At 39.6% G+C, this 19,664-nt stretch overlaps 1 protein-coding gene across 1 annotated transcript; it reads right to left on the bottom strand.

Annotated features, from left to right (window-relative positions):
* Positions 1-1,584: 1,584 nt before the first annotated feature.
* CIITA (class II major histocompatibility complex transactivator) lies at positions 1,585-17,991 on the bottom strand. The gene is made up of 20 exons (XM_054391122.1): positions 17,865-17,991; positions 17,397-17,525; positions 16,919-16,978; positions 14,832-14,915; positions 14,199-14,249; positions 13,152-13,301; positions 11,825-11,959; positions 11,633-11,686; positions 10,760-10,829; positions 9,745-9,749; positions 9,484-9,549; positions 7,332-9,039; positions 7,044-7,217; positions 6,146-6,220; positions 5,517-5,597; positions 4,040-4,132; positions 3,618-3,701; positions 2,840-2,923; positions 2,277-2,360; positions 1,585-1,657 (listed from the first exon to the last, which is right to left on the bottom strand). The coding sequence occupies exons 1-20, from the start codon at positions 17,989-17,991 to the stop codon at positions 1,585-1,587; spliced, it is 3,387 nt and encodes a 1,128-aa protein (XP_054247097.1).
* Between the last annotated feature and the right edge of the window lie 1,673 nt (positions 17,992-19,664).

The raw sequence follows: 19,664 nt of genomic DNA, 5'->3' as shown, positions 1-19,664 counted from the left end.
TTTGAAAAGTGGTAAATGCTGGATGTTTCAGGTGTGGGAGACAAGATCCAGCCCTCTCTGCTACTGCTTATCCTCAGTGCTAAAGGTGAAGACTGTTTCTTCACATACTCATGCAATACTAACATGGTAAGTGTTGCCAAAGGCATGAGCTGCAGACAGCAGTGAAGGGAGATGCAAGTTCATGCAGAGCCATGTTAAACAGCATCTTGGTGTGAGATCCGAGAAGTGTCCAAGGATCACTGACTTTTATAGAGTGGAGCTGTCTGCCACTGGCTGCCATTGATCTGTGTCCCAGGGAAAACCACAGTCATTTGGAAGCTGATCTACACGTTCAGAGACTCTTGCCACTTTCTCACCTTGAATTAGATGCAGCATGTTAAGACAAAGCTTTGCTTTGTAAGGTTTCCTGGCAGTGTTCATATCCCTGTCTTCTTTCCCAAGCAGGTATGGTCATTGAACTAGACAAAGAGTTAATTGTACTGCGTGCTACTAAGGATCACTACAATTTTTCACTGCTGCTGTATAATCTAGTCTGTGAAGCTGGTATGGCACCTGAGTCTTCCACAATCTGTAGCCTGATTAGTGCATATGTATAGCCCAGTCTGCATCCAGTGGTTACTGTACTTGGAGCAAGAGCTATGCAAGAGCTTGGCTCACTGAATGGCTTAGGAAGCCATTTGCAACTGTAGCCTTTGACAGGACCACTTAAACCATAGCTCAAGCAGCTGGCAACCACTCTGAAATGTATTTTTTGGTGTCTGAAAGAAAGCTGGAGGGCATCTAATATCTGTAGCTTCTTATTCTTCACTGGGAAAATTTCCTTAATTTTTTTTAAGAGCAAGAGAAAGCACATGGCAGAAAATGGAGAGCCAAAATCTTACACAAACCCCTAACTTCCTTTGCCTGCTGCAACTCCTTCAGTCCAGTCAAGGCAGTCAGATTCTGGTGAGGATCATCACCAAACTGTTAGCAAATTGCAAATGATGCAATTATTTCATGGATCCTTAAAACTGTGCAGGCAGAATCAGAGAAATAAAAGTGGCTGCCAGTAGCTAAACCATAAAAACCAGACTGAGAACAAGAAATGTAGAACCAATGGTTTGCTCTGAATACAGTGCAGGCATGGTGTCAGAGTGAGACAAGCAGCTGCTGAGGATTGGTATTAAGCAAAGGAAATGTGAAAGGACTTATAAAAATCAACACAAAACAACCTCTAAGGGGTAAGAACTCATCTATCAAACAGGAGAATTATACAGAGCTATTTCGTTTTCTGCAAGAGAAAAGAGAAGGGGAGCAGGTCACCTGCCAGTCACTGAACTGGGCTGAAGCAGGAATCCTAGAAGTTTTTTCTTGATGCTGCTCTTGCAGTCTGCTAGTACTGGTGCCAGGGAGGTGGGGTAAGCAAAGCAGCAGGGGAAAGGGGTCCTTTTGTGACATTGATCTGTGCTGCTCTAGGGCAGCATCTCTTTGTATTGATGTATCTCATGGCCTGTTGTCTGCAAGACCAGAATCAACAGCTGCCACAAAGACAAATCTTGTCTCAGGGAGCCAGAGTTTATGTTACCTTTATGGGATCATCTGAATCTACACACTGATCCTAGAATCCATCTGCTGAAGGTGTTCAAGCATGCCATAGGGAATGGTGGGATTCCACATCCTGTAAGGGCAAATTCAAAAAGGAAAGAGATTTTAAGAACCATCATTTGCTTCAAGGCTTTTTTGGAGTGTTTGGTATGCTTGTTGGTTTTGTTTGTTTGTTTTTTAAGTTTCTTTCCCTTTTGAATATAATTTTTATTTGAGCTCTGGAACAAATGAAAATGCATTTCATTTACAGGAAAGCAGTTCACTCCTCTATAACCTGGCTGACTAGTTATAGTACACATTACAGTCCTGTCTCCATAACTGTTCTTTAGCTTTCTATCAAACTCCCTTCCCCTCAATGTGTCCTGGCAGCTTCAGTCTATTTAACCTCTAGTGTTGGCTGCTCATTGTCTATCAAATACAAGTCCTGCAGCACAGAGCAGGTCAGGTACTCTGGGAGGATAGAAGGAAGGCTCAGTGAAAACTCTGCTTACAGCAGAACAAGATTGCTTGCCTGAGACAATTGGGAATTAACACCACTGAAACTAGAGACAACATTTTTAACATTGCTGTGACTGCTTTTGTATTTTGGTGGTGTCTTTTTTTGTGCCTCTCAAAAAGCTGACAAATACAGAACACAGCTTTAGCATGAATTCTAACCCAGTTTGCAGAATGAGGATACAGCAGAGACTTACACCAAGTTCTTTATATGGGGACATTTTCGTAGGCTATCAGTCAGCTGCTGAGCTCCAACACCAGTTATTTTGTTATACTGAACACTGAGGGAAAAAAAACAACTTTGTTAATCCAGATCCCATCATGTAGTGGCATTTAATTCAAAATAAAAAAAATACTATTCAAGCTTATTTGCACTTGGGGGAAAAGAGAAAAAAAAACCAACAAAACAAATAGATCCTTGGTTAAAAAAATCTGTAACAAAATACATTCAAAAGGTCAAACAGGAACTTAAGTTAGTTCATCTGAGGGAGTCCTTATTCTCTGTACCTGAGGTCCTTCTCCAACTCCCCACAACCTCATACTCCCATCTTAAGACTAATTTTTCATTTTCTATGGTGAACCTTAACCCTTTCTGACTGCTGACTATCTGGGCTATGCATAAGCACATTTTCCCTGTGAAATTTCCCTGAAATTTTCTTCCTCGATTTCTGTCTCCTTCACCCTGAGCAGAGAAGATTTAAAGGTTTAGTATGCAAGCAAGTACACTTTCCTGGGCCATTTCAGAAGATTTCATACTCACTCTAGCACTCTTAAAGATGCCATCTCAGGGAGAACTTTTGCAAGATTTTCTGCTCCAAAGTCACAAATGCTATTGTTGTATAAGCTGCAGAAAACCAAACCCGTATAGTCACAATGAAATAATGGATAAAGTAAAAGGATTATATATTAGATTAAGGAATTTCAGATATGGTTAGTACATCTTAACTTCCAATGCTGTTAATGCTTAAAACTCAGTTTTGTATTTTCTGTATCAAGTGAGACAATCTCTTCTTCAGCTAGCACATCTACAGCAAAAATAGGTCTAGATTCTTAATGACTAATGAGAATATTTTCAGGTGAGCAAATTATTCCTGAATTGCGTACCATGGTTTCTTGTATTTCTTCCTGAGACACTTCATTCAGACATTTTAATGAAGTAGGATGTACCACTGGTTCCACATCAGCAAACACATACTACCTTGTTGCTGGCTTAGGGTTTAGCACTGTGCTTAGCAAGCTTCACATTAAACTTGCGGTAGATCCTGCCGCTGGATGCACATTTATGCAGGGTATTATCCAGAAGTGGGTATTATGGATTGGATTTGAAAATCATTCCAGTGCTCATTCTATTTCTGAGATATCCTTCTGCATGTCTCCTCTGGGTCATACATTTCTCTTCTCTTTTCTCTAAAGGCTTTATGCAAGAATGAAGTACACAACTTGGCTGCTGCACAGTGTACATATCTGTTCCATGTAATTTCTGACAGAGACAGCAAAGTGTGCTGTATAAAGCAACTGAAGAAGATACAACTACTCACCTTAGTGTCTTTAATGAAGACAAGGAAGGAAGAGCTGCAGCTAGTTTCTCTGCTCCCACATCTGTTATCTTATTCTGTGATAAGCTACGGTGAGATTGCTTTGTTAGTTGAGCAAATTTATTCTAATTTATTACAGTGTGGGGAAAATTAATTTTCAATATCTGTTTTTATATAATTTGGACAGCCTGTTCTGACCAAATGCAGGGAGAAAGACAAATTATGGCCCTCAGGGGAAACAAGGCATTGCCACAAATTAACTCATTTCTCTCATGAATGTACTGATTAAGTATGTCCATAGACTCACTAATCCTCCTTGCCCATGGGTTAGTTATGCCCATGATTGTTAACACACAGTCCCCTAAGGCTCTAGGTTTAATCTATTTATTTTCAAAATTTTCCAGAACTGTTAACCTTGCACTTACTTTAATGTTTCCAGTGATGTCAGGGTTGGAAAGACTTCTGATAGACTCTTTGCTCCCTCATCACCTATGCCATTTTCACTCAGAGCATCAAGGCTGGGTGACAACAAGGACAGAATTAGCTTTCCTTTAAATGTTTGCAGTTTATGCACCTTAGGGACTACTCCATCTGTCTTAAGAAATTCCTTCTCTGCAGTAGCCCCAATCAGCAAGAAGCATCACACGTTACATCTTCTCTAATAAGCAGATTTCAGCTTCCTGCACTTACAGCCTAAGAATTATTTTTTTCTACTCATTGAATGGCTTGACCCATTTTCTTTGATATGCAAGATTATTAAAATGGTTATGAAATAGCTGTGTTCCAGCTAGGGTGAAATGAGATTTCCTGTGCAGAACTGACAAAATCCCAACAGATGCTGTAAATCCCTGCTTAAATGGCTCCTTCTCCAGACAGGAAAAAAGATTTTTTTCCTCATTCAGGTATCTAGATGGAAAGGGGTTTAGACAGTCATAATTTTAGGTACTGGGTCTCTTTCTAATCTGACAGATAATGCTGGTCTCTTTCCAATTTTAGAGCTTTATTGTTTTCCCCAGATATAATCAGAAAGGCCAGGTACTATACATACAAATAGCCAGTGAAGCCAAAGGCCCTCTCAAATCCAGTAATCTTCCCACAGAGGTGATGTCACAATATTGGCTATTGTTGCTACAATTGTTTCTGGTGTAAAGAAGCTTAAAATTCAGAGACAGCTGGTTTGTCATGGATACAAGAGCATTAATAGTAAGTGGAGTTCTTAAAACTCTGTTTCTAATACTGCTTCTCATAAAGGAAGGGACAAAGACTGTGAAAATAGGTGGACAGCACAAAACCAGATACTGGCTGAACATGGTTTTTTTATATCTTTGATATTAATCAAATCCACAAAACTCAATCTCTTGTAAGTTCTACCAGAAGTTCAAGGTGTTCATTGGCACCAGAAGGTGCACAGCACTGGCACAAATACTGGTGATAACCCCTAAACTTAACACGGCTTCTGGTTCAGGAGGGCGCCTGTTCTCTCCTGGGACAGACACAACTGTGAGTTACTCATAAATCTCACCACAAAGGAGCCTGAGGCTCAGGCATGCTATGGAGCTTGAATGAAATAATCCACAGGCAGTGTTGGTCAGTGCCCTAGCAGGAAGGGGGAGCACCTAGTTGTACTCTAAACCTTTTCCACAAGCTTTTAACTGCTGAGGAACACATGAGAAGTGACTGAAGGGGTATCAAACAAACCACTACCAAGTGTCTTCAGGGAGGATGAAGAGTGCTAGCTTTTAGTCTGCTGTTACATTCTCTGAATGTTTTTATTGTTCAGTTTGTTCAGCAAAACAATCAGTTTGCTGGCAAATAAAATGTTTATTGGGTAAATAAGCTTCCTGCATCATCAAGGTCTGCTGAGGAACGTCATTAACAAAGTTAATCTTCAGTATTACTCACTCTAAATGCTGAAGTGATGGAAATGCTGCAAGAATTTCCACGAGTTTTAGGAATCCTTGAAGGCCACATACTGGACCCAACCTGGAAGAAAACAAATAGAGACATGCAACATTTTTTTTTCACATGCTCAGAAACAGCAAAATTTAGGAATTTGAAAGTTCTATACTGGGCCAGGTGTGGAGAATAGGAAAAAATGAAGAACCTGATGAGAGTTTTCCATTGCACTGCCCAAACTAATTCACAGGCTATGGCAGGATATTTGAAGCAGCCTTGGAAGCTCCTTAGAGTTTGTGGGGAAAAAATATTTCCCAGAGAGCTGGATCACAATCAAAATATTTTATAACACGTGGTATAGGATCTACACCTGGTAATAAGGAGTTAAATTGGAGTAAAATCAAACAAAATTTAACCATGTTGATCTGTCACTGCAGGAGCCAGAACTGTTTTTTGGAGTTTTGGCCATAACGTGATAACTCTGGTTGAGGAAAGCAAAACAGCAATAAATAGGGTTTGCTTAACACTTTCCCAAAACCTAATTATACATTGGTTCAATGCCTGTAGCCAATATCCACCTTTTCTCAGTCTTAAATGCAATCACACATCAATCAGCAGAGAGCTCCATCACTTACGCAAACTCGAGTTTTCTGAGGTTTTTGATAGCAGGAATTTCATAGCTGCTGCTGCAACCAGATGCGTCTTGCACACTAAATAAATCACAGTAAAACCAGAGTATGATGAATATTTTAGCAAGAAAACACTTCTTTAAAAATAATTTCTTAATAAATGTTTGTAGGAAATAAACCACTGCTGCATTAACGAAGGAACCAGGAAAATTCAGAATAACTTCTGCTCCAACCTTTCTTCATTAATTTCAGTCTGATAATTGCCTTTCATAGTGCAGTTCTTTGCTCTTTTTCCACTAAAACTTAAAAAGACATTATTCTAAATAATTTTTTTCTGTCAAATATGAAACTTACTTTATTTATATTTTAATCAAAATCCTCTGCCCATGTTGAAAAGGAAATGACCATTTTTATTTTTAAAAAACAATCAAAATATATATGCATGCCTTTAATTGCAACCAGTCCCCTAGCCATATCATGGGCAGGCATGAAACACTGGGTTTATAGATCACATAACACAAGCTTTTCCCTCCTGAGCTAAAAGACTAACTCAGGTCATTTGTGACAGGTGTAAAACAAGACCTTCTTTGTGGCCCAGGTGCCACAGGGAGGGAAAAAATCAACTAGCCTAAGTTCTGTAACTGAAAGCAACTGAAAGCTAGCATAGTCAGAGATTGAAAAAGATGATGAGAAAAAGAACCCAGGTGGCTTTTTTTATTGGCAGTTTTGATAAATACTCTGCATGGTGCTGTCATTGCTCCTCCCTGCCATGACAAGCACCACATGTCAGGGTAGGAGAACATCCTGAGACAATACAAGAGCTTTACTGCCTTAGTTAATTTTCCCTTGGACAGGCAGAGGACTCCATCATATTAAGAGGACTTTTGATCATAAATGAGCCTACCAGTTGATCATTGTCTCCTGCATCTCCACAAGTTCTGAAAGGTCACTGATGTCCTTCATTGTCTTTGCCTTAAAGGGATCAAGAACAAATTTCTCTGTTGACGCTCTCAGCGTTTCATAGTCTTTTGTCTGATTTAAAGAGTTCCACAGCCTGACTGTATCGCTGAGGGAGGCCCTGTGAAGTGACAAAACACACAAAAATCAACAGCTATGACTGCTGTTGTTGCATGTAAGTGTCAGCCACATACAGTCCTATGAATGGCACTACTATCTACAAAAAATGACCAACCTGAACGATGCCACATTCTTTAGGCCAACCAAGTCTTTTAGCCCTTGCATGTCAATGCTGCTGTTTCGCAAATCCAAGGAAAACTCTTTACTTGATCTTTTTAAAATAGAGTGCAGTACGTGGACATCAGGTGGGGTAAGAACTACACCCAGAAAAGACATCTCTGGCTTAAGACATAAGGCCACATGCTGCAAAAGATAATTGCTTTGAGTTTCATAAACACAGTGTAAAAGCTCAAGTAACCTCTCTGGACAGAGCCTGTTTATCTGCAGCCTTCTAATATACTTCAAGAGCGTTTTCTGCTTCTTGGTTGAATGTTTTATATCCTTCTTTGAAAAGGAGCAGAAGTAGGGGTCATCCTGGAGGAACAACAACCCAGCCAAAAATCGAGGCATTAGATCTAACCAGTTAAGAGTTTTTTTCTTCTTGGATGGAAAAGAAAGGTACTTTGTTAGACTTTTATCTTTGATGTCTTCTGCTAACATAAGGTGAAGCGCAACCAAGAAATTTTGAATGACAAAATCAGAGAATATGCTCCCAAATTCCTCTTCTCCACTATTGGAATGTTGTGGGAAAGTAAATGGCAGGAAAAATCCATATTTCAGAGCAAACTCTCTAACTTCCTTAGAAGGAAGAAGATCACTTTTCATGGTACTTTGGTGCTTTTCTCCCAGACACCAGGCTATATGGGCTAGTGCAGCGAGACTCTCTTGATTTTGCACAGCTGTAACATCTGCTTGCCTAGGCGTGATCTTCTGCTGAACAAACTTCAGGAAGACTGTAGTAAGTGTTGAAGGAAGGCTTTTGTCTCCCGTTTCAAGTAGTGTCTCACAGAGAAAACAAACAAATCTACACATAACAGGCCAGTGACAATGACTGAACAAATACTCAGACTCTTTTATTAATTTCAGTGCATTCCTGCTGTAGGGCAAGCCTTGGAAGTATTTGGTTATGAACAATTCTCTCTGCTGAGGGGAAAATCCCACTATTTCAATAGTCTTATCCACTTTGGACACATACTGGTACCCTTTGTCTTTTGGTCTTGCTGTAAGTAATAAAGTACAACCACGGAGTATCTTTTTTTGGATGAGTCCTGAAAGCAGCTCCCTTATACTGCAGAAGTCTTTTTCAGGCTGGCTGGCTGAGCAACGAGGAAAAGTCTCATGATCATGCAACTCTTCAAAGCCATCAAAAATCAGAAGGACTTTAGCAGGATTTTCCAATATATACTCAAAGATCTCTTTGCTTCCCTCTTGGGGTTTTACAAAATACTCAAGAAGCAGATCCTTCAGGCTGTATCGCTTCTCAGGCAAGCTTAATTGCTTGCAGTCAAACCAAAACACAAATTTAAATTGAGAAAACTCTCCATTGGACCAGTCCTGGCAGATCTTCTGAACAAGAATGCTTTTGCCCATTCCTGCTTTTCCCAGCACCACAACTACTTTAGTGTCTAAATCTTTACCTCCCGGAGTTTGAAATAGTTGGCTTCTTTTAAGGACTGCCCTTTCCTTCCCTTGCAAACTGCAAGTCACCATCTCCCTTTCCATTGCTTTTACACTATTCTTCCCAGTCTTGGTTTCAGTTTGGCTTTGAACAAGTGTTCCATCAATAAACAGGTGATCAAGAGTTACTTCACGCTCCATGGCCACAGATTTGCACACATCTCGGAAGTAATCCATAAGTGATGTACAGAAAGATTCCACTGGCTCTAGGGAAATGAAAAGCACACACTGAAGAAATTAGTCCACCAATTACAACATTGTCTCATGATGAAATCATCATGATTGTACATAATTGTAGTATGGTCAAAACACATCAGTTCCCATAATGCATGTAGGTCTGGGTTTATCCCATGCAACTGTAAGTAGGAGTGCAGGCACAACAGCCACTTTCAGACCTATGAACTGAACACTGTGGAAAGATCTATGCACATGATCAAAACAGCTAAGTACAGTGCCCTACGTAGATATGACACCTACATCTAAATGTAGAGAATTCTAACATCTTAAAAACAGGAATTGTGCTCAGACACTTGGAGAAGATTCACAAATTTTGAATGACAATTCCTACAAGTAGCTTTTCTATATGGGAAGAAACAGAAAAAATAGCCAAAAGATACTAGAAGTTTTAAGTTTAAGAGATCTGAACTCACCTGGTCTTTTGAAAGGTACTTCAGGAGAAATTACAGGAACTCTGACTTCTTTGAATGTTTCTAAACCTGAAGAAATAAAACAATATACGTGAGGAAGGCACCTAGATAATCACTGATTTGGATTCCCTACTTTTAACAAGTCTAATGGACATTTTCAGGTTCATTGCAACATATATTATGTATCATCCATAGAAAGAGTCATTATTTTTTATTTTACAAGGAAAAGGGAAAATATCCTCACACAAGTAGAATTCAGCTGACTCGCACTGTTGCAGGCAGAATGACACCAGGCAAGATGACTGCTGCATGAAGCAGCCTATCATAACAAGGTGACATGCACTGTTCTTCTCAAATGTCACTGGTTTGCATAAATTCACATTTTGCACTTCTTTATGTCATCAAAACTAATAGCTTCCTTTTGTTATTCTACACCTTGTACCCAAGCATTAAGGATGAAAGTCACAGAGACGTGTTTACTGGTAACAGAATTTAACCTTTACTCTTCCTGACAAACTATGGCCATTGTCCAATTTTCTTTTATTTTGTCTCTTTTCAAACTACTAAAGACTTCTGCCCTTGGTCAGAGGAGCAGTGTCTGCCACACATAAAGAAACTGGGAATTTTTCAGAGAAAGCACACTTCTGTAGACTGCTAATGACAATTAGTTTTCACAAAACTTTGATTAGGAAAAGCTTTGCAGGCACAGGACAGAATTTAAATTGACAGTCTGTAACACCCCCAGCCTCATCAAGTCTCATGGTAGCAACAACCATGAGGTGGAAAAAACCTGAAAGAACCAAGTTAATCTCCCAAGATTTGCACAAATATAACTATTACCATAAGATTTGGTTTACCTTGATGTAGAATGTGGTTTAAAAAAATATAAATCTTCAAATTTCAGAGATCTGGAAATCAATTCCTACTCTGCATGCCAGCAACAAATGGAATGGTTAGAGTGCAGAGCTGCTTCTAGCAGGGAAGCTCCCACAGGCTTCTAGTAAGCAAGTTGTTTTTCCATTGACAGAACACCTTTAATATTTAGTTCTCCTTGTAGAAGAAAAATCAACTGAAGGTGTTAAATAAACAGGAGACATGCCTGTTTTCAGGCAAGGGTCTGGTTTTGGTTTGCTAATTATTTTATTAAACAAAAACAACCAGCTGGAAACCCAAGAAAAGCTGCAATGAGGCATTAAGATGCGAAGCAGCATTGGTCAGATCAATCAGGTGTTAATGATGTTTTTAAAGGGAAAGGAGAGTGGCTTGGCAGTTTATGTGCTATTTTTCTGCTGCATTTGGAATTCTGAGGCTTGTGACATACTCAGACATGTTGTGCTGCTGTAAATCAGCTGGAATTATTGGTATTGTACATTTGTATAAATGAAATACGAATACTTCAGTTACAAATACTGAACAAATACAGTTAAAAATACTTCCCCAAGCACAGGGGTATTTGCCTATTATTAATTCCCACTTTAAAATGTTGCTGTTTCGGGTGGTCTTAGCCAGCAGAGGGCAACAAACCATCGGTACTAAACTGCAGGCCGCTGTAATTGCCAATGTACAAGGACACGGCAAACTATTGAAAGACCCACTGCAATCAAAATCCCTCTTCTAAAACCTCTCTGAGTGCTGAAAGAAATGTGTCTCAGGAAAGTTTGCTACCACAGGTGGGAGCAAGGCTCTGATTCCTTTACCAGCTATTCTGTATAATAGGCTTCTGTATTGTTTATTTAAATAAGTTGTCATTGTTTTGGTTTGGGGGCCTTGCATGTGAGCTGACTGCAATTCAGCTTCCAGCACTGGAGATTTAAGATGCTCAAGCCACGCCAGTACTAGCACAACTTCCACTTCTGATGGTGCTCAAGCAGGCTAAGCTTTTTTATTATTTTATCTGGACAAGAAGGCTTCTTCCAGAATTAAATAGCAAAGATATTTACATCTGGCTGCAAATATGTAGCTGAACCTGGAGCTCTACAGCATCTTATCTGCTCTTGGGGCTAGACAAAGCAGCCAGTGATCAGTGTAAAGAAGGAAATGCCATTAATTTTTTTTCTTCCTCAGTAAATATGAGTAAAGCCTGGAGGGGAGAAGTACGCTCCCTCTCCCAATCCAAAGTACTGTATGTATAAAAACCAAATTTTTTACTTACCACATAAACTAACTGGGAAACCTGGGGATATCCGTGTTTCCATGGAAGTCAGCACTGGCAAGAAAGAAATTACATTTTTCAGCATATCATAGCTGTCAGTGACTGAAATGAGGGCACTTATTACTTTGTGGACAGCTTTGATTTTCCAGTACTTTCTGCCTATTTATGTGTATAAAAGATTATTGCTTCTACCTGGATATATTATAACATCAGATGTGCCATTTCCAAGAACAAAGTTCAGTATCTGCTGAGGAGGATCTGCAAAGCCTGTATTCTCTTGGCTCATGCTGACAAGTAGACACTCTGGAATCAAAGGTGCTGAAGATCCTGAAATGAGAGCAGAATAATTACTCTTCTTTTTTTAAAGGCTCCTCTTTCTAAAGGTTTCTAAGATAGAAAAAAGATATTTAAAAGCTTCTTCTCCTTTCTGGCAGCTTCTGGGCAAATATCCCCAGCAGAGAGTTTATGAACCAGAATTGGTAGGATCACGGGAGGTCCACAGAATCCATTAAACAAAAGCTCTTAAAAGGTACAATGAATGTGAAACACAAGGAATTACCTAGATTTTATTGACTACTAGCTTACAATAGCCTAAAGAGAAATTATACTAACACAAGGAAAAGAGCTTAAGGCAAAATCTGTGAAGTAAGGAACAGAGATCCAGAAGAGAGAAAATGTGTGGATATTATGTGTCTGAATTAATTTTGCCATCCTTTGCACTACGTATTTTCCCCCAAATTGTACATCACACTGATGTACAAGCACCTAGCAAGCATCCTCCCTCTGAATCCATGCTGGGAAATATTTTTGTTGATGCATTGCTTGCAATTTAATCAGCCATAACTCTGAGTTTCTGTAGGTGTGACTGAATTTCTTCTGTTAATTTGTGCTGTTTCAGCTAGCATCAGATGCTTCTGAACTTCTAACTTACCTATTGCTTCTTGATTCTTTTCCAGCATAAATTTAACAGTGAAAAGTGTTGAATTGTGCCTTGCTAGTGTACCATAAGAACCTTCTGCTACCCAACATGATCAAGTCAAGGTAACTACACAGCCCATCACTTGGATGGGCTCAGTTTTTGTGAACAAAATTCCAACCTAGCTTTTGCTCTACTATTCCAAATACAATTATCCTGCAGTCCTTTACAAATCTCTGGAATTAAAAGAAGTTGGAAGTAAATCAAAGTTTATTAATGAAAATTTTGTGACTTCCTACTCTTAACACAAGTAATTATTTATATCATATAGTAAATACTTCTGTTCTCCTATTTATTAACCTGCACTTCAGCAATTAAATGAAAGACTCATTCTGTTTCAATAGGGGAAATGCAAGTTTAATTTCCCTTGAATATTTTTCCTTCTTTTAGTGAGTGCCACCCTTTAAAGTACTTGATTGAAAGAGCTGCCACACTTGTTCTTCCCACCATTGTTCATGGTCAGTGATCAGATTTATAAGGAGTTTCCCCTTCGTGTAAATCAATCTGTGTACAGGTGCACACCTGCAGCTGTACCATACATACCAGGAAATGCAAAACTTCTTTCCAGTGCATTAGTAGCAGGAACAAAAAAAGACATGTGCTGGCTACTCAGTGAGGTGGAGCTAGATGCGTGGCTGTTGAGAGGCATAGCTAAGAAACTGCCATTTCCTGTAGATACTGCAGGGATGTCCACTTGGAAAAAAAGAAAGTAAAAAAAAAAGGAAAAAGTTATTTCATTGCAAGAAGTTAAGGAGGTCAAAGAAGAGCTCTCAAGAGATATCATAAACCACTTGATTCTGATTAGTTGTGTTTTGATTTTTCAAAAGCAAGAACAATTCACAATAACTTTCTGAAATTTACCCAGGTCTCAAAATCTAAAATGTATTTATGAAATTCTGTAGTAAGCCACTTTTCCCCTTTTTTTTCATCTTTCCCGGCCTATATTCTTCATAGAAACCTTCAGATGTGTTTAGATGTAAACAATCTTACATATAGATGACTGACAGATAGGACACAACAAGATCCTACGTTGGCTGTACGAAGTTTCCCAAGCATGGTTTGTTACCTTAACATTGCACAAGATCATTTGGATGATCTTTGAGATCCCTTCCAACCCTGACAGTTTTGTGACTGTGTGTCTGAGGTGTCCCTGCTCATGCAGGGGGGCTGGAACTGGATGATCTTTGAGGTCCCTTCCAACCCTGACAATTCTGTGATTAGACAGGCCCAAGTACAATTAACTGAGGAACCTGACTCTTTACTTGGACAATACGGTGTTTGTAAGGATAACCAGCCTGTGTTAAGAGGGTTTCCCAAAAGAACAGTCCTAGGACATGTAATTCAATAGCTGCTTCTGAGAGGACGTGAATTTGTTGCATCATGAATTAGTCAAAGGTGTGTAAGAATAGGATTCTACAGTGAATCTAATGGAAGTGCAAACATGCAAATGCACAATGATGCTGTATCAACAGATCTAGGAGAGCAAACTTTCTCTAGAAGGTAGAGCTACAGCGCTTAAGAGAGGATGAGACTTTGGAGCATGAGATAGTATACGTTCAATAATATTCTCCTGTTCAGCCAATAACTTACCAATTTTCTTGTATTTGGGTTCTGAAGCACCAGAGCAACTCTCTGCAGAGGCTAAGATGGATGAAAGAAAGAAAGGATAGCAAGAGATAAAAATGGATCATTTGGTAATTTTAAGTTTCCACTGCGGTAACTTATTTTAACTTTAATTTGAAGAGGGTGTTATCAGTTTCAATTCAGCTATTTCAGAACTGTATGGGTCCACAGTATGAAGTATGAATGTGAAGAGCCTCATATTATTTTACTCTGATCATGAACTCTCAGTTAGGCTGCAGATTCTTATGCCAGTAATCAAAGATTTTTGCTGTTGTTCTTCAGTTAATGCTTGCTAAGCTACAGCTATACTGAAAAAAACTAACACTGTTACACAGATGTTTAAAAAAAGGGAGGAAATATAAACATGTTTAATGTCCTGTTACAGGACAACAGATTCTGCGAACTGTAAAGAATGTGCTTGGAGGAGACGTTTTTACTTCTAGCCCACACAGGATGAGCAAAGTCAGAGGAAGCATATGTGGTTTTATTAGTGAGGAGCTGCATGAGAGATGCACTGAGCATGTATTAAAACCAAACTACCATCATGCAAACTTGGAAATCAAACTATGGCCTTTTAAACTCTCACTGTTTTTCACTTACTTCGTTTGCGACAGTTTTGCATCTTTATGTCAGTAAATTTCTCAGTGTTTTCAGCAGCCACTTCATCCGAAATAAGATTTCCTGCTAAAAACATGAAATATTGCCAAATGTCAACCTTTGCTCTCCTAGAGAGATTACAGAAAGTGGTAAAAGCAAGAGAAACACACCAACAGGCAGCAAAGATGAAATATACTCCAAATAAAAGATAAAACCCAAATCAGGTGATAATCACAGAGTCAGAATTATTTCAGTTGGAAAAGACCTCTAACATCATCAAGTCCAACTGCTGACCTAACAATACCGTGGCCATTAAGTCACGTCCCAATGTGCTATGCCTACGTGGTTTTTGAACACCTCCAGGGCTGGTGACTCCACCATCCCACAGGGCAGCCTGTTCCACTCTTTCAGTAAAGAAATTTTTCCTAATACCCAGTCTAAGCCTACCTGGGCACAATTTCAGGCCATTTCCTCTCATCTGATCACTTGACACTAGGGAGAAGAGACTAACATCTACCTCATTCCAACCTCCTTTCAGGTAGTTGTAGAGAGCAATGAGGTTCCCCCTCAGCCTTTTCTTCTCCAGACAAAACAGTCACAGCTCCTGCAGCTGCTTCTCATAAGACTTGTTCTCCAGACCCTTTGCAAGCTTTGTTATCCTTCTCTGGACATGCTCCAAAACTGAACACGGTATTTGAAGTGCAGCCCCACCGGTGCTGAATACAGGGGCATGATTACTTTCCTACTCCTGCTGGCCACACTATTCCTGATGCAGGCCAGGATGCTGTTGGCCTTCTTGGCCACTTGAGCACACTGCTGGCTCATGTTCAGATGGCTGTTGATCAACATCCCCAGGTCTTTCTCTACTGGGCAGCTTTCCAGCCACTTTCCCCAAGCCTGTAGCATTGCACATACCCAGACTGATAACAATTTAGAAAGCCCATGGTGCTCAGAATGCAGATTCTGCCACCCTGTGTTAGTTTTAGCACTGCAAAATATTAATCTACTGAATAAATTCAGTGGCTAATAAAACATATCTCAATACTCTAGTGATAAGCAAAGGATAAAACCTCACAGCTGTATCACAGTGTGATCTCAGAACTAGTAAATTTATTTTATGTACAAAAAGCATTAGGTCCTTTAAGAGACAGAGTAAAGGGTTCTAAACAGATGCTGTATTTTGTAGGAATTGTGAAGCTATCCATACCATTCTTCTACTGGCAAATACTTAAGTACTAATACTGTATCTTGCTTCCTCTAAAGCCAACATAAATTTTGCCTTTAGGTGCCAAACACCCCAAATTCTAAACACAGCAGGGAGCAGTAAAAAGCATTTGAAAAGTCATGTGATCTTCATCTAGTCAGAATTGTCCTAGGGTTGTACTAGGGAAGGACTGATCTTTGATAAGTTATTCCAAATTCCTTCACTTAAACATAAACCAGAATATACAGATATTCTGTGAGGCTTTCTGATTCTACAGATTTCAAAACAACCACATATTAATGTATTCATGTTCTGAAATATGAACATCTGCATTTGTGCCACCTCTAAAAGAACTACTTTTTGTCAAAAGCCAAGCAGTTATCTCTGGTCAAGCACTGAACAAATGATTTACTACATGTGTATTATACCATTCAGGGAGAGAAGTAAAATGTAATATACTTCCTCAGGCAGCTCTGTGCATCCTGGGCAGAAATACGTGAGCATGAACTGCACACTGAGTCCCCTGGGTGAGTCAGGTTCATTGAACTTATGTATATTATCTGTGTTGTGCTCAGAAACAGTCAGATGCTAATTGTGGGCATATACTGCACTAGACAGTGAAGCTGTACATACACTATGGCCATGGTGACATGATCAGCAAATTGGTCAGAGATAAAAATGCCATCTTTGAGAAAGGCCTACAAAAATACAGAAAATCCTCAGAGCTTGCCAAGAAAATCCAGGGAAATAACTCCCAGGGGGAAAGAAGAGGATATTAGATGTATAGAAACCCTCCTGGGCTTCAAACTGTAGGGATGAAGTACAACACAGGTGTGAGCCAGAACACTGTCATGGAGAAAATTAATCTTTGTCACATAAATCTTACCAAAAGCATCTTCCGCCTGCTTCTCCTGTTGATCTTTGAGCACATATTCTGCTAGTTCAGCTACCAAGAAAGGAAAGAGAAAAAAAAAAAAAGAACAGGAACACAGTAAATGACACAGTAAATTCTGCAGTAAAACTCTTGTAAGCTTACCCTCATTAACAGAATTCTGCAGATTAAGAGAAATTGAAGAGTTACATTTTTCTTATAAGTCGTTGTTCAGGAAACAAAGAACATGAGAAAGGAGAAGTGGAGACAGGAAGCATTAAGCAGAAGGAGCCATTAATAGAGAGATTTTCCCCCAACAACCACAAGCTACTGTTCATCTGTTTCCCCACAATGCGCAGGTTTAGGTGCCCTTGCAAGATCTACCATGAGTGAGACCATTTGAGTGTATGTCACTGCTTTAGGCTGAAAATAGGATTAGTAATAGTAAGTCATTGGAAAATAAAGATTTGAAAACCAAAAATTGCTTTTATACCTATTCTAGCATAAGCTTCTATGGCGTTGGAACAGAGATACAATTCATCCTCATTTTCACCATTTTCCATTGTACACAGGAAATCCATATTGTTGAACTGATCACAGTTGCTGGCATCAACTTCAGGGTCTAGAATTAAAAAGAAGTAGACACTGGCTCAATGAATGCCATAACCAAGGAGTAAAACCCACAGATAGTAGGACATGCAGAAAAGGCATATTTGTACTTCAGCATAAGGCTTTGGCTTTTCATTTTATGTTGACTAAGTAGGGCTGGAACAGAACTCTCAGTAATTTCTAGTCAGTCAGAAATCAACACTTTCCTTTTGCAACACTCTGAGACTTCATCTCTGATAGTTAAGGAATCAGTTCCAGAATCTGTTCTATGACACCCAGGCCTACACCCATGGCCTGGACTCATCTGTACTACTGTACTTCTTATTCTTCAGGATGCAGTGTTTTTACTAACCTGCAGAGAAGTCACCTTCTTCATTTCCAGATGACTTAGGATCAAAGAGAGTATACAGATGCAATGGATCAATATCACTGTGCAGCAAATCAAGATAGCCACTTTCAGACACAGATGCAGAATTCATGATTTGTCTCTTGCTGTCTGAAATCAAACTGCACAACAGTCAGATATGACAAAACCACAGCTTTTGTCAAACAAAACTGTAAGTCCTGCACTGTGGATTTCTGCTGACAAGACATTGAAATCTTAAGGTTGTGGAGCTAGTGTAGCTTTCCAAGTCTTGCACTGCTGAGTTATAACTCTGAGTTACTTAAACTTACAGATCTGGATACAGATTGCAATGAGTCTTAGTTATTTATTTCTCCAACCAGGAGAGTGCGATATTGCAGTGTGACTGCCTGGACCAAATGTGCCAAGTATTGAATGTCACAACTCCTGTCTTTATCAGGATATAAATGATGCAAGCACAGATCCAGTGGGTATCAGGGAAATGGGAAGACTGCAGTGAAGAACATGAAAGGAGAATCCCATTCTTTAATGTCAGGACAATTTCTTCTCAGGGGAAGCAGCTTCAGGTTGGGATGCTGCACCCAGTTCCTAAGCCCTAGAGATGACACTAGGCAAGACACCCTCAGTAGCAGAGGGAACACTGAAAGCTAGAACACTTAATTTATGGTTCTTTCCCAAACCGTATGGTTGCCCATGTACAGAATAGCATTGGTCACCTTGGAAATTAGTTTCTGGTAACAGAGCACTCCCTAGCATTTCAGAATCTGTCACAATTGTTTTTTAATTCATTTTCTTTTCCCCTCAGAACTCGTGTGTTGTACCCACTCACGAGCTGGGAATTGCCATAGCCTTACAAGCAGAATGCTATACAGTATCCAGAGAAATCTGGCCAATCTAAGGTGTTATCTGCTCCAGTCACTCATGTTTCTACAACAATTCCTTAGATTGCTGCTGCAGCTACATTTGTTGTCATTTAAAATCCCTTCTATTTCCTTCCAGTTACTGCAGCAAGCACTAGAATAAGCTCAAACATCCCTCCTGGATATTTCACAGGTAGTTGAATAACATTACCTGTTGGTCGTTTATCATCTTTATCAAACTATTTCAAAATCAAATATTGGCTGTCAGTGTTTACAGATCACTGATATGCATGTCACCTGCTCTGGTGATCCAAGTAATTTATTCCATCATAATACTGAGATGCCAGCATGAAATGAACAACCACCAAAATTTCCAGATCATATCCTGTGACAGTAAGTGTCCACGGACCATGACCATGAAGTTTCCGCTTGGCATCAGGCACCTTATTTTGCACTGAAGCATAGCTATAATACAGCTCTGAAATATTCTGCCTTTAGCAGAATGCCATTGGTGTTGCTGGCTGCAGGTCTGCTTTCATAAGTTGGGCAAATGTGGAGCAACCTGCTATGCCATGAAATCCACCTGCAACACAAAAAAAAGAGAAACAGAGCTAACCCTTCAACTCTAATGAAAGAAGGCAGAGTAGCCCTAGTCACACACCACCATGTGCTGCTTTGCTATAGACTAATACAAATTCCTCTTATCCCTCTGTGCGATTGTCCCTCAGATCATGTTGAAAATGGACCTCTCTGTGTTCTGCTGCAGAAGACACCAGAATCTACAGGTGGATACATAGAGGTCCCACAAGCAGAAATAACCTACCCTCAGGCAGTTCTCCTTTTTCATGTTCTGTGGCCTCATTACATTACCAAGATTACAAAAATTTGATGTTATTGCCTGCCATGCTATAAATGGAAAGCAGAAGTT

This window comes from Indicator indicator, chromosome 22 (assembly GCF_027791375.1).
Source record: "Indicator indicator isolate 239-I01 chromosome 22, UM_Iind_1.1, whole genome shotgun sequence".
Classification (NCBI taxonomy): Eukaryota; Metazoa; Chordata; class Aves; order Piciformes; family Indicatoridae; genus Indicator; species Indicator indicator.
This window is presented reverse-complemented; position numbering and strand designations above follow the sequence as displayed.

What these genes read in the sequence shown, in the direction of transcription:
- CIITA (XM_054391122.1), bottom strand. Translation starts at nt 17,991, where the DNA reads ATGAATTCTGCATCTGTGTCTGAAAGTGGCTATCTTGATTTGCTGCAC. An exon ending in GCAAAACTGTCGCAAACGAA is followed by an intron (nt 14,250 to 14,831) that starts GTAAGTGAAAAA and finishes CATCCATCTTAG; the next exon opens with CCTCTGCAGAGAGTTGCTCT. An exon ending in ACCCAAATACAAGAAAATTG is followed by an intron (nt 13,302 to 14,198) that starts GTAAGTTATTGG and finishes TTTTTTTCCAAG; the next exon opens with TGGACATCCCTGCAGTATCT.